The sequence below is a fragment of the Clarias gariepinus genome, chromosome 12 (genome assembly GCF_024256425.1).
Source record: "Clarias gariepinus isolate MV-2021 ecotype Netherlands chromosome 12, CGAR_prim_01v2, whole genome shotgun sequence".
Taxonomy (NCBI): domain Eukaryota; kingdom Metazoa; phylum Chordata; class Actinopteri; order Siluriformes; family Clariidae; genus Clarias; species Clarias gariepinus.
Window position 1 is genome coordinate 2,737,976 of NC_071111.1, and position 15,773 is coordinate 2,753,748.

At 40.4% G+C, this 15,773-nt stretch overlaps 1 protein-coding gene across 1 annotated transcript in view; it reads left to right on the plus strand.

Annotated features, from left to right (window-relative positions):
- Positions 1–15,773, plus strand: part of LOC128534670 (scavenger receptor cysteine-rich type 1 protein M130-like) — a 54,060-nt gene that overhangs the window by 35,842 nt on the left and 2,445 nt on the right. Inside the window, exons 15-19 of the mRNA XM_053509114.1 lie at positions 12,318–12,380; positions 12,677–12,742; positions 12,853–12,930; positions 13,133–13,195; positions 13,295–13,357. Of these exons, the coding sequence (XP_053365089.1) occupies positions 12,318–12,380; positions 12,677–12,742; positions 12,853–12,930; positions 13,133–13,195; positions 13,295–13,357 (333 nt within the window). The remainder of the gene's footprint in view (positions 1–12,317; positions 12,381–12,676; positions 12,743–12,852; positions 12,931–13,132; positions 13,196–13,294; positions 13,358–15,773) is intronic.

Genomic DNA, 15,773 nt, shown 5'->3' on the forward strand with positions numbered 1-15,773 from the left:
CTGTAGATTGAGTGCAGGTCAGGGAGCTCGGTGTGGATGATTCGTTCAGCTGAACGCACCCCCCTCTGTAGAGCTCGTCTGTCCTGCATGGTGCTGTTCCTGAACCAGGGATGTTTCCCATCAGGATGCTCTCTATGGTGCAAAAAGTTCCTGAGCACCTTGGAGGGCAGTTGAAAGTCTCTCAAGCGTCTAAGCTGGTAAAAACACTGTCAGGCCTTTTTTACAACGGTCTTGATGTGACAGGACCATGACAGGTCCTGCGTGATGTGAACACCGAGGTATTTGAAGCTCTCCACTCTCTCCACTGGGCTCTCGTTGATGATGGGGGTCTTGTAGTTCCTCTCCTGCTTAGTGCTGAAGTCCACTATCAGCTCCTTTGTCTCGCTGATGTTCAGAAGGAGATTGTTCCTCTGGCACCAGTTCTCCAGATTCCCAATCTTCTTCAGGTAGGCTGACTCGTCGTTGTCAGAGATCAGGCCCACCACGACTGTGTCATCAGCAATCTTAATGATTGTGGTGGATCTGGAAGTGGCCACACAGTCATATGTGTACAAAGAGTACAGCAGGGGGCTCAGAACACAACCCTGGGGGGCTCCAGTGCTGAGAGTGATGGAGGCTGAGACATGTCTGGCCATTTTTACTGCCTGTGGTCTGCCAGTTAGAAAATTAGAGATCCACTGGCACAGAGATGAGCTGAGTCCCAGGTGCTCCAGCTTGGTGGTGAGTGTGGAGGAAATTATGGTATTATATGCTGAGCTGTAGTCGATGAAGTAAGTGATGTGTGGAGGAGATGAGAGATGGCATCATCAGTAGAACGGTTTGGATGGTAAGCGAACTGTGGAGGGTCCAGTGTGTCTGGTAGAGATAAAATTAGGAAGTCCTTGACCAGGCGTTCAAAGCACTTCATCACTATTGAGGTGAGGGCTACAGGGCGATAGTCATTGAGAGAAGTGGGATGTGGTTTCTACAGGAAAGGAACAATGATGGACTCTTTGAAGCATGTAGGGATCACCGACTGAGATAAAGAGATGTTGAATATCTCAGTGAACATATGTGCTAGCTGGTCTGCGCAGGCTCTGAGAATACGACCTGAGATGCCGTCTCGTCCTGCTGCTTTCCTGGTGTTCACTCTATTGAAGGCTCTCCTCACGTTGTGCTCGGTGATGATGAACACGTTTCTGGTGCTGGCAGTGTCTTCCTGTCTGCAACCGTTAGCGCTGCTAGCATTAGCATCACTAGCGTCTTTAGCTGCAGCTTCAAAGCGAGCATAGAAAGTGTTTAGCTCGTCTGCCAGAACAATTGTAAATTAAAAATATATGTAATGTTATTGCACATATGTGTGTGTGTACATATGGGGGAAAAGAGACATTTCATTCATCATTCATTCATTTCATTATTATCTAGACACATTTTTCTCACACATACACACTTCCAAATATTTTCTTTTCTTTTCTTTTCTAAAAAAAAAAAAAATTCTTTAATTTTTTTTTTGTGAAGCTGCTTTGAGACAATGACCATTGTTAAACGCGCTATATAAATAAAATTGAATTGAATTGAAAACAGTCAGTGGCCGTGTGTGTTCAGTATGGTGATGGCTTGTGGAAAGAAGCTATTTCTGAATCTGTTTGTTCTAGTCCTGATAGACCTGTAGCGCCTGCCTGAGGACAACAGGTCAAACATGGGGAAGGCTGGATGAGAACAGTCTTTAGTGATGGCCTTTGCTCTGGTGAGGCAACGGGATAAGTAGATGTCCTTTAGGGAGGGAAGGGTGCAGCCAATGATCCTCTCTGCAGTATTTACCACTCTCTGGAGCTTCTTCCGTTCTGCCTCTGTGCAGTGGGAAAACCACACCGTAATGCAGTAAGTTAAGATGCTCTCAACGGTGGAGCGGTAGAAGGTCACTAGCAGCTTCTTCCCGACGTTGTTCCTCCTGAGCACTCTCAGGAAGTGCAGACGTTGCTGTGCTTTTTTAAAGACAGCAGTAGCGTTTCCTGACCATGAGAGGTCGGCAGATATTATTGTGCCCAAAAAGGTGTAAGCGTAGACTCTCTCTACGCAATCCCCGTTAATGTATAGAGGGCTCAGGTCTGCTCGTTGTCTCCTAAAGTCCAGAATGATTTCCTTAGTTTTTGAGATGTTATGAGTCAAGTTGTTTGCCAGACACCACTTGAACAATTTCAAAACCTCATCCCTGTAGGCTGACTTATCACCCTCAGAGATCAACCCCACCATCGTTGTATCATTCGCAAACTTCAGTATGGTATTACTGGACTGGATGGGTCTACAGTCGGCGGTGTAGAGGGTATAGAGTAGTGGGCTCAACACACACCCTTGTGGGGAGCCCGTGCTCAGAGATCTGGTAGCGGAGAGGTTGTGTCCAAGTTTTACTGACTGTGGTCTGTTTGTGAGAAAGTCTTTAATCCAGGAGCAGGTGAGTGGGTGAAGTCCTAGATCAGTCAGTTTGCTGACCAGGATGGCAGGAATGATAGTTTGAAGGCCGAGCTATAATCAATAAAGAGCAACCTAACATAGTTTCCTCTGTGCTCCAGATGGCTCAGCGCTGTATGTAAGGTGAAGGCTATGGCATCTTAAGTTTGATGGGGGTCAAACGAGGGAGGGACGCAACGAATTGATGGGGGTCAAACGAGGGAGGGACGCAACCTTTGATGTGACCCAAGACCAACCGTTCTAGTGTCAATAGGTGTAAGTGCCACTGGACGGTAGTCATTTAGGCTGGTTATATTCGATTTTTTGGGTACCGGGATGATAGTAGTCGACTTAAGGCAGGCTGGATTAATAGCCTGTGTCAGGGAAAGGTTGAAGATGCTTGTGATCACCTGTGAGAGCTGGTCAGCACAAGCCTTGAGTACCTTCCCAAGTACACCGTCTGGTCCTGCTGCTTACCTGGGGTTCACCCTGCTGAGCATCTTTTTCACTTCCTGTACCTGCACAGTCAGCGGTTGGAATCTGGGGGCTGGTTGAAGCTGATGTAATGTAACTGCAGACCGTTGGGGTGAGGGCTTAAAGCGTGCAAAAAAGGTATTTAGCTCTTCCACCAATGCAATGCTAGAGTCCATAGCTATGCTGGTCTGTCCCCTGAAGTGTGTGATCTGCTGAATACCCTGCCATACCTGCCGCAGGTTGTTATTTGAGAGATGGCTTTCTATTTTCCTCCTGTAGTCGGCTTTAGCTTTCCTTATCCCTCTCTTCAGGTCAGCTCTGGTCGTGCTGTATAGTGCTTTATTTCCTGATTTGAATGCTTTATTACGATTTTTGAGATTTTTGGGGAATACCCGGATGCGTTTTTCCACCGTGACATTCCCCGTGCAGTACTTGATTTACGATAGTACAGCCTCTGTATAAACTTGCAAGTCTTGTAGTTGGTGATGGTTTTCAGGCCTTTCCACACTGAAGCAGGGTCGTTTACAGAAAACTGATTTTCCAGTTTTTCAGAGTAGCTTCTCTTAGCCGCTCTGATTGCCCTTGTTAGTGTGTTCCTGGCCTGGTTGTACAAGATCCTGTCCCCACTCCTGTAGGCATCCTCTTTGGCCTGACGAAGCTGTCTGAGTTTTGCTGTAATATGCGATATGCATCCTTTATTGTGGTGTAGCAGTGATCCAAAGTATTTTTGTCTCTGGTGGGGCATGTAATGTGCTGTTTGTATTTAGTCAGTTCACGTTTAAGGTTTGCTTTGTTAAAATCCCCAAGTATAATTAAAACCGAGTCCGGGTGTTGTTGCTCCGTGTCTGTGATGTGAGCAGCCAGCTGTTGCAATGCTGCGTTTACACACGCTTATGGAAGGATGTACACACTCACAAGAATGAACGAGGTAAACTCCCGCGGCGAATAGAAAAGCTTGCAGTTGATGAAATATGCCTCTAGATCAGGACAGCACATCTTCTTCAATAGTGTCACATTTGTACACCAACATTCATTGATGTAAAAGCATGTCCCGCCGCCCCGTTGATTCCGTGTCGCGATCCGCTCTGAACAGCTGGAAGCCCGGCAGGTGTAGCGCGTTGTCTGGAATGGCTTCATTCAGCCAGGTTTCCGTGAAACACAGCATAGCAGAGTTTAAAAAAGTCCTTATTTTTCCTGGAGAGCAGGAAAAGTTTGTCCATTTTATTGGGTAGAGAGCGGAGATTCGCCAGATGTATACTCGGCAGCCCAGTTCTAAAGCCGCGCTGTCGGAGGTTGACGAGAGCGCCAGCTCTCTTCCCCCGCCTGCGCTTCTTAAAGCATTTCAACAGTGCCGCTGCTCCGCCAGTTACAATGTTCAGAAAAACGTTTGAAAAATCGAAAACTGGTTGAAAGTTGTGTGATGTGTCCTGCTGAATGTTCAGCAGTTCATCCCTGGTATAAGTAATAACATTTGAAAAACAAAAAACAGGACAAACTAACAAAAACAGTAAGACAGATAGAGAGCTCCACACCGAGGCAGCCATCCGCGGCGCTATCTCAGGTGTCATATGCAGTATATATGCGCCTATATGTCCAGGGGTAGCTCAGTGGTTAAGGCATTGGACTACGGTTCGGAAGATCCCAGGTTCAAACCCCACAACCACCAAGTTGCCACTGTTGGGCCCTTGAGCAAGGCCCTTAACCCTCAACTGCTCAGATGTATAATAAGATAAAAATGTAAGTCGCTCTGGATAAGAGCATCTGCCAAATGCCCAAATGTAAATGTAAATATGCAGTATATATGCGCATTTATCCTCACCTATATGAGGATATATGCGCATACAGTAGTTGATTAATTGGAATGGTTATTACCGTCGCGCTCACCGCCATGTAAAAACTTCAGCGGCCAAAATAAATCAGTTGCATTTTAAAGTCATTCGTAAAATGGCCGCCAGGTGGCGCAAAGTGACATTTTCGCTCGTTTCAGTAAATACAATAGTGACTGTTATACAGCGTATCTCTGTATCTGTTTATTGTTATTTAAGTTCTGGATTATTTTAGGTACTTTAAACACATTGTTGTGTTGCTCATGTTGGTAAAACCAGGTGTTCAAGTTTATAAATGAACACCTGGTTGGGTTATTTTGACCCAACAACTGGTTTATTCATTATTCTTTCGTTTCTCCAAATATCAGCCTGCAGAATGTTCGAAATATTACTGTTTATTGTGTCACAGGTGTAGTTTTAAGAGTTGTTTAGGCAGGAATGCGTGTGTATACAGCTCAAAACCTCCATCAGTTATTAAAGATAGCAACTATTTAGAAAAAATGCCCCACGATTTCAAAACAGGAAATCTCCCGCCGCTCTGCGCATAACACCGGGCCAACTCCTGTCGAAAAGAATTTATAAACGGTTTCTAAACGTGGGCTATTGTTTTTTTTACTTATAATATTTGTTCATTTAATTTAAATGAGGTTTGGGCTCAGGACTTCGATTCGGCATCGTGATTCTCCTCTTTAATTTACTCCATAGTCTAAATCAGCACTCATGAAGTTTTCCATGAAGTTTGATTATGGATGCGTCGGGAAAACAGCAAGCAGACTGACTCTGACCATTTAAAAAAAACGTTTGCGTTTATTTTCTGACGCGCTTAAGTTCACCAAAAACAATACAGAACAGCGCAGCTTACAACACTTACAAAATCACAACACTTACAAAATCACAACGTTTTTTCGTTATGGTGAGTGCGCTTAAATAAAAGTTAAGTCTTATAAAGGCATGTAGTCTTATATAGTTTTATTATATAGTTTTTGCACATTAATCTGACAACAGTTTTTTCAGCCTGTCACAGCGTGCGCCCAAATCAATATCGCTCCTCGCTCACTAGTTAGGCGTCCTTCCCTTCAGACATGCGAAGCAGCGGGACCCCAGAACTACACATGACTGGTGAGTTATCATTGCTAATGGCCCGGGCTTGCACCCCGTGCTATAAAATACTCGGGGTTTGTTGGGTTAAAGTGGATTTTACTACGCTCTGTGTATGCAACACGCGTGCAACAACGCGGAAGTGCGGCGTGCAAGCAGGGCAAATGGAACGCGCCCCGGGGACTTCAAAGGAGCGCGAGGTGGGAGGGGCCGGGCCGGCCATCCGCGGAGAGCAGAGTCAGCGCGAGCGGACGAATGGCCATTGCACTCACACCGCGTAGTAAAATCCACTGTAACCCAACAAACCCCAATCATCACCAGCCGTGCCTTATTCCGTCATGTCATGTGGGCATTATAAGATTTGTATTGAAAACTTCTAACTAAAAAGTGGCAGCTGGCACGCCTAAAAATAGACGCAGGTTATTTTTTTTATAGTCTAAATAAAAACCCTCCGCTTTAATTTCATAAAGTCTAATCGGCGCTCAACCGCACGCATAGTTTTCCCGAGCGCGAGGATTTTTTTTTGTGCTAAATAATAATTATGCAGTATAATAATTCCTATTAATCCTGGGTTGTTGTCCTTTTAGTGTCACTATAGTGCTTTACAATGCCAGACAACATTCAAATACAAATTATTCACCCTCCCCAGGTGTGAATCGGCTGTTCTCACCTATACATTCAGAGGAACTGAAATGCACTTCTCCCCACTTAAAAAACCTCTTAAATCTGAGGCTGACTTTCAGTGATTTAAATTTGTGTAATTTTAATCTTCTGGATTCTAGATTCTAAAGTTAACATTGTTGCCTTTTTAATCCTTGGAATGGAAGAACTTGAGATTTTCCTTATAATAGCGTAAATTGCATTGTTTTTAATCAGTCTATACACAATAATCTTCTTTGGTATTTTTATTTAAAAAAACGGGTATGGGGGCTATCTTGTTTTATTAATCCTTGTGCCTGGTTTAGGTTTGGTATTTAGTGCGCATCTGTTATATTACAACTAAATACCTTTTATTGGGGGTTAAGTGACTGATGTGCCTAACATTTTTCAGCTGAGCCTTTGTTTCACTGAATAATCAACCACTGCGACACCCCTCTCTCTCTCTTACACACACACACATACACAGAGCCGACCAAATCATTAGCACCTCCCTCCCCCAGCACAGCCATTTACTTTCTATCTATTTACTTACATCTGAACTGAGTCGTTTGGGTAACATGGGTCGAACCCCTTGCAAATCATAACAGCATACTGCATTTCATTCTTATAATAACGCAAAAACACAAGCGTGGCTGAAAGACCGACATCTGCTGACGCAGTAGAACGTCCTAACACTGTTTTAATTTTATGGTCATTTATTTCAGTTAATAAATCTACTATAAATTTAAAGAACACAAGAAATAAGATGACACAAAACCCTACACGCTTCTTTTCTAATTACAAGTGATAAAATCTAAGGGCTCACTGTGTTAACATTTATTGTGCTAAAATTTGATCCTAATAAGATTTGATTTAATTTGAATTCTAGAACAGTGGCAGCTGGAACACCTAAAATAGATGCAGGATTATTTTTTATAATCTAAATTAAAATGCTTTTTTAAACGTGGGCTATTTTTATTTACTTGCAATATTTGTTTATTTAATTTAAATGGGGTTTGGTCTCTTTTTGGGAATGTTGAGCATCATGATCCTTTTCTTTACTTTCCTACGTAGAATCAGCGCTTAATCACACGCATAAAGTTTTGTAAATTCGTTTAATGTTTAATAGTAAATAATGACCCCCGTTGCGCTGTACCACCGCTCGGAAAACCTTATGAAATACAAGTTAAAGACAATTATGATGATCTGCCACGGCTTGCGTCTGTGATAGGCGTGCGCCCAAATCTACTATAACTACTCCCTCACTCCGTAGGCTCCCTGAATAGGCAGCAAAGGGACGGAGCCGCCTATTCGTGCCGGCTGGCGATAATTAACGTTAATAGGATCTCGGGCTTGCTCTGCATTATAAAAGCAAGGCGCGGAGGTTTTGTCCGAGGTCTGGGGAGTACGTGATGTGATGGAGAATATGAAAGAAGCATGTGAGTGGGGCGATGTGACGCGCCCTAGGGACTTTAAACAAGGACACTAGAAATTCGCCCTTTGATCTCTGCGCTGAGGACAGCGCGAGAAAGAGCTGCGCGAGCTCCCGCGGCACCTTCACTCCCGCACCGTGCCCGCCCTCGAAGAGGAAAAGGCTGCAGGGACGTTTGTGTTAAGTTTTTACGTCAGCGAGGACTCGCGCCGGCCATCGACAGCGGGAGAAGCGCTGCCTCAGCGTGCTCAGTACTGCCACTCCGCGCACCAAAACTTATCGTCAGCTGTGTGCCCGCATGCCAGTGTGGCACAGCCCCCGGAACTGCACATGCACAACCTTTATCCCTTTCTTTCCATTCTTCCTCCTTCAACACTTTCCTTCCCCATTTTACCTAAATAAATTACCCTTTTCCCGTAAGACCTCGCCTCGTGTCCGTTCTTTATGGTGCCGCCCGTGCAACATGGGTCGAACCCATTACAGATCATAACAGTCTACTGCATTTCATTCTTATAATAACGCAAAAACACAAGCGGGGCTGAATGACCAACATCAGCTGACTTAGTAGAACGTCCTGACAATGTTATAATTTTATGGTCATTTATTTTAGTTAATAAATCTACTACAAATTTAAAGAACACAAGATATAAGACGACACAAAACCCTACACGCGTCTTTTCTAATTACACGTGATAAAATCCAAAGGCTCACTGTATTAACATTTATTTTGTTTGAATTTGATCCTAATAAGATTTAATTTAATTTAAATTTTAAATTTGTACATTTTAGTTCTGTGATTATAAATTTGTTTAACTACAATGTTTTACTTGATTTTATCCGCTACTACGTGCAGTTCTAAAACTCTGTGTCTCATTAATCCAGCAGAGAATGAACTAAGGCATGAGGCGTCAGTCAGGCCAGCAAACGCACAAAGCCAAACGGTACCGCCGAGCGCCGCGACGGTAGAACCTACATTCTGATTGAGTAACCACTGTATATGAAGCCTATATGCAGTATATATGCATATATATGATAATATATATGCTGCATATAGGCAAAATTGAGGTGCATATATGTGCATATACAGGCCATATATTGCTTCTTTATATCCACATATAAGCCCTATATACAAGATATGTCTCCTATATAGCTCATGGCAGGATCTGGTCATTTTAGCTCATATCTCACTTTGGCAATTAACTCATAAATGATGTGCTCATATTTTCTATTATCAAGGCAATAACTAAGAACTAAAAAAAATGCAAAAAACTTATGTGCGAACGTGAAATTGGTATCACATGTAATTGGCATTTTATGGAATTTAACTATAGTTATACACATTTTAGAATTTCTGTCGCACTTCATTATCTGCTAATGACCAGAGGCAGGACATGCTCACAGGCCAATCACACAGAAATCAGTCTGGCTAATTTACATACTAGGCCACGCCCCCGGGCACCGGCATGAAAAACACACACACAAAGACAGGCTTGAGTTTACACACAGATTCAGTTTTCTGCACGTTTGGAAGATGACACGCGCCACTACACATCCAAGGAAACTCTTCAGAATGTTCTGGAAAGTGGGAGGAGTTTACATTTACCTCAGAAGAAGACTGTGTGGCTCTGACGATGAACGGGAGCATTTTGAAGAGAAAATCCAGTGGGACACACTGGGTAAGTTATTAAGTCTTATATAACTCTTATTCTGATTATATTAAACTAATATTAGTAAATATTTTCCTCACTTCAGCTAGCTCTTGTCAGCTTATGGGACACATTGGCTTTCAATTCAATTTACATAGTTTAGGTAAATCATGCTAACATGCTGCCTTATGTAGCTTAGCACAAACATGATATTTCCCGGTGGCTAAGCTAATGCTTTATGGAGTTTACAGATGTTTATAAATGTTCTAATGTATTAACGCTTGTTTTGGATAGCTTTAGATTATGGTTGCTAATATGTATTTGGCTCCATTTTGGTTAGCTAACACTGTTTCATATCTTTATCATTAATCTGCATTTATACATAAAATCCTATTAACTATTGGGAAGCTAAGCAAGAATCAGTATGAAACATGAAAAAGTTGTTAAAAGTTGCCAATAAATTATTATTGTGATGTGAAATTATTTTTCAGATTGAAAGGGCTCTGGGGTGTTTTGCCAGGCAGAAGCGTGGAGAGCAGCCCGCCTTGCCACCTCTGCTACTGCCATGGTGCGGAATCTGCTGCTGGGCACCTTCGACTTGGAGACTCGGAGCTGCAACCTGAATGGTACAAAACATGTTCCTAATCTCTTCTGTCCTTGAAAAAAAAAAAAAAAGTCAAAAGTCATGTTCTGTGGAATAAATTATGTTTGTGTGCGGGCCATCGCTTTTTTACTTGCCATTTTTGTATTTTCTTAACCTCAAGAAAATGTGATGTGTATATAAAAAAACTCTTGCTTTCTCCACCCTTATTTTACCCCCTTTAATAATAATTTTGAAATATTACTTTAAGGTGAAAAGCCAACCAGAGGGGATGGGGAGCAGCTGGTCGCGTTTATTAGGCATTGGAGACTGCATAAGGTAGGGCACCCATTATTGTTACTGTATCTGCTTGGGACCTATATACTAATTCATCGCTTGCTCACTTCTTAATCCTACCTTTCCTCTTCTAAAGCCTCATTTCTGGGGTATTGCGCTTTAAGGTGTGTAGTCCTCTATTTTGTAGAACATAGTGTAGCAAATAACCTCGTGGCACTAATTGTTGTTGTCTGAAGTTTTAATAAATAATCTTTTTTTGTTATTATTATACTGTCTTATTATTTTTGTCTTCTCTATATGCTACATTGAAGAAGTGGCCGGCAGCCACCCGAGGGCAGACAGGCACATCTATCAATTCAAAGCTCACGGAGCTGAGAAGGTCCTCAAATATATATATATTTTTCTTCCTGTTGAGTTTTTTTGTCTTATTTTTGTTCTTGTACTATATTTTTGTTCTTTTACTATTTGATTGTTCTTAAAAAAATAAAAAAAATAAAATTTCTACATTTTGGGCTTTTATTTATGTTGTCTAGCAGCTATGGATTTTAATAATTTTACTATTATCTAGGTAAACATATAGGTGCATATATGCACATAGGTACATGTATGCATGTATATATAGGTACATATATGCACGTATATATATATATATATATATATATATATACACATATATGTACATATAATATAGGAAAACGGCCAATTTTATATATGTCACATATATTAAAAACCTATATCAAACCTATATTAAAACATATATGTTTATATAGGTTTTTTTATGTGTGGGTAACGCCAGCCTGAAGCCCAAATTGTAGTTTGTGTGTTAAGAGGCAGTGTTGGAAACTGAATATGAAAGCCCGCCGCTACTGGGTTCACCCTCTGACTGCACAACGTTGGATTAAAGAAAGTTTTTTTTTTGTGGTTTATAAAGAAATGCGAAAATTTCCGCGTAAGTTTTTTAACAATTATTATTTTTTATTTTGCATTTCCCTATGTATAGCATGTAGGATCATCGGATATATCTGGTCCTCCGAAGCGTAAAATTAACGCGAAGAAAACGCACTAGAAGCACACACTTTCTTTCACACACACATCCTGTCTCACAAACACACACACATCCACACACACACACTCTCTCTCTCTCTCTCTCTCACTCACACACACACACATACACACACACTTTCTCCCTCTCACTCTCTCTCGCTCTCTCTCTCTCTCAGACACACAAGCACGCACACAGACACACACACACACACACACTCTCTCTCTCCAGTTCCAGTATAAATGTAAAATCCCAGAGAAACAGACTCTAGTTCCCCCATAGTGCCGTTTTGATTGTTGGATTTTTGCTTCAGAATATTTTCGACCCCGGCTGGTTGTATGGGTAGTTTTTGATGAATTTTGTTAGACCTCACTTGTACAATAGAATCTCACGAGAATGGCAAAGATCACGCTGGTACTGTGTGTTTTACCGCGCGGTCTCGAGGCATGTCTGAATGAAACCGTGAGGAACATTTACATAAAGGTGAGGTGTGTCTGAATTACAGAAACAGTGGAGGTTCTAGTGTGTATGGTGTCCTGGGGGAACTCACCTTCAGCACCGCCAGAAAGAAAGAAAGAAAGAAAGAGATAAATAGAGAGATAAATAGAGAGATAAATATCTGCCAATGTGGCCACTGGACAGAAAGACTGTCTGTTATGAACTGATAAAACTCCAAATGTTAAATATCATACGTCTGAAAAAGCCTCTGTGTGTGTGTGTGTGTGTGTGTGTGTGTTTGAGCGTGCATGCATTCGTGCAGGCTTTCCTGTGCAGGTGCACCCCCCATCTCCCTGCCTTACACCCGGTGTGTGTGTGTGTGTGTGTGTCTGATGCCTGTTCTGCTCTCCTCTAACAGGAAGTCTCCTCTCTGAAGAACAGCATTCTGGGTATGAGCATGTGGATGATGAGCTTCTCTCAGGTAAAAAAGGCCAGAGTGTGAGTTTGTCTGACTCCATTAACTGAAAGATATTCGAATTGCAATTAAAGATGAGAAATGACTAAATGTGTCCTTTCTGAGACGTGATTATGATGTATAGAAGAATTACAGTAACTCCAGTGTTTTAATGCTGACACATGAGATCTCACAATCAACCTTATCTTACTTTAAGCTTCTGAAATCCCTCTTATCACATTTATCAAAGCTTCTTTGGATGAGGATTTTATTGAGTATAAATGTGTTTAAAAGCCCAAACACACAAACTCTTCTTTTTCCAGTAAAGTCTGGGATTGGAGAAAAGGCTGAGTATTATGATGATGTCATCGACACCAGTGACTTCATAAGTGGGTGCAGTTGTTAACTGATCAGATGAATTGAGTGACTTGACATTAAACCATGAGGTCAGAATGTGATGGAGCTGTTTGTACAGAGCCTCTGCTTTTATTTCATTTAGGTGATACAGGAAGAGTTGAGCCACCAGAGGACTACGATGATGCCGTCACTGCTGGACCCATCGCTGATAACGTGGAGGGTGTGCTTCTGTTTTGGGATTTGTTTTAGAGAGCACACACACACACACACACACTGCAGATCAGTTTGTTTATTGATTTGTGTGTAGTGACATTTTTGACATGTATACGATGTCATTTCGCATTGTGTCATCAAATCCACAGTGTACAAACTGCCACTTCAGTAAACTTTAAATCTCTTTAAATCTCTGTGTTTTGGTGTAGAGGATGAAGCTGAGAATTATGATGAGGCCATTACAGCTGATCAGAAGTCAGTTATACTGACAGGTATGATAATAATGTGACAGTGTTGCATCCACAAGCATCCAAATGATCATTAATGACATTCATGTGGATTTAATAGCTTTTATCTCTACATTCTGACAGAGGACGTGTCCGAGAACTATGATGATGCAGTTACGGCTGAAACAAACACAAACATCACCACAGGTCAGGGAGTTTCTCTGTTATTAAAAAAATCCCCTTAAACATTTCTATAATAAACTTTAAACAATGTGCTGCTGAATTCTGCATTCTGATTGATGTTGATTAATTTTCTATAACAGCAGCTCTGACATACTGCAGCTGTAAATCACAGGTTTATATTAATGCACTCGTTCCACTACATTATGGTTTCTATAGTAACGGCTCATCCACAGGGACGTGTACAGCAGACGCTCCACATTAACTGATGAAAAACAAACACACAACAAAAAAGTCTTGCTATAAGTGTAGTAAAGTGTAGCTCCAAGAGCTCACAGTGCTGAGACGCTAAATGCTGATTAACATCAACAACATCTCGTCTGCTGCATTTGACAGAAGTCACACTCACATCTAAAAGAACTCAACAATTCATAATGTGGGGAATTAATTCATGCATTTAATTTTAAATAATCACACACGACTTTCTTTTTAACATAAAGTTTAATTAAATTTATATATATATTTATTTTCATAATGCTGCTGCGATACAAGTCACACCCACATCTAAAACAATTTAGAAGTAAATAATGTAATTATTGTCATTAATAAAATTACTTCTGTCTATCATTTTATCTTAAAGTCCTTAAATGTATTTGTTTAAATACTAATAGTTTAATACCATTTTTTAAAATTAATTATTAGAATTAGTGCCCCATCTGCTGCATTTAATATAAGCCACACCCACATGTAAAACAATTCAGTAAAATGTATTTGTATATAATGAATTAAGCAATTTAACAATATTTTTAATCTACATTAATATCACTGAACAAAAATTAATTGAATAATGTTTAATGGCTTTTTTATTTAATCTGTTTCCTGTAACATATAATTATAAACTTTTACAAAAATTTCCACTTGAGCAAATCCAAACTAAATTTAAAAATGGTGATGAAAAGAAGCAACAAGTTATAAAGTGTTAAGATTTTAAGCCCTTAAATGAGATTCATATGTAAGGTGCCCCTACTGGCCCAGAGTGGTACTGCCACAGAGGAAGGGAAATACACATGAGCTCCATATATGTACATATAGCACTTACACTCATGTAATATTACAGTTTAATTATTATTTACAAATATTTAAATGTAGAAATAAAATTCATACAAGCAAAAATATATATGATATATTTAATATAATATATTTTAATTATATATGTTATTATTAATTAATCTATTTATTTATTTATTTATTAAAATATTTAATGTGAATTGCACCTAGTGGTCACACAGGAGACCAAGTATATATAATTTATTTTTTAACAATGTTAAATTTTATTTAATTAATAAATAAAATAATTATAATTTTATTCTTTCAACAGGTAAACTGGTAAAATGAATTACAAAACATTATACTTAATCTTTTTTCCTTACTACTACTACTATTATTATTATTATTATTATTATTATTATTATTATAGTTAAACTATTTTTTCTTAGAGCATAAACATTCCAAATAAATTGAAAACACTAACAGTTAAATCAGTCTGTATGTGATGAGGTTCAGTGCCGGCCTGTGGGGTTGTGAGTTTGCCGTGACATTTCGAATTAAAATAACATCAGTGTGGATCACATAGATAAAAAATTGCACCGTGTAAAATCAGCACCGAGACAGACGACTTTGTGAGAGGCCACACACACACACACTCCGCCCACTTAACTTGTTTATTCACCATAATTCACCAAAACTGAACTTAAAACTCGCGAAGTGGCAAGGTGCATGCGCACTTCGTGTGTGCGGAGGCATTTTTTCTCTGCACACGCATCCAATGCATCCGCACACGTGAAGTGTGCATGCGCCGTGCCACTTCGCGAGTTTTAAGTGCCCATTCCCTGACCTGCCTTTAAAGGAACAGCCGGGAAAGAGCGGGGGCGGGGGGAGTAGTAGTAATGGAACAGAAAGGAGGGGTTTAGACGGACTGAATCTTCGAACTGCCTTACACGAGTTGTTTACGAATCAATTAGAAATAAAAAAAATTAAATCTATTTTTAAAGAAAACTAAAGTCTTTTTTTTTGTCCATAATTGGACCTCTTTAATAGATGTTTATCAGCAGAATTCCGTTTCTAAACCCAATATACTTTAACTGCACATTTCACTTATTTTAATAATATGTTTGTAAATAAATGAATCAGACTGTATTTGGGGTAAAATCCTGCTTTAATCACTGAGTTTGCATTGAGGGGTGTATTTAGTATTGAGTGATTTGATCATTTGCATGCAGTGAATTTCAGCTCCAAGTTTAAATGGAATACAATAAGTGTGATGTAGAACAGTCCACATATCACTCACCTCTTTGAGTGGAGCTCGTGATTCTTCTAGTGATGTATCTGTGGTTGATCTCCTCATAGACTGCCTCAGGCTGAGTCTCAGTTAACATCAGTTAAA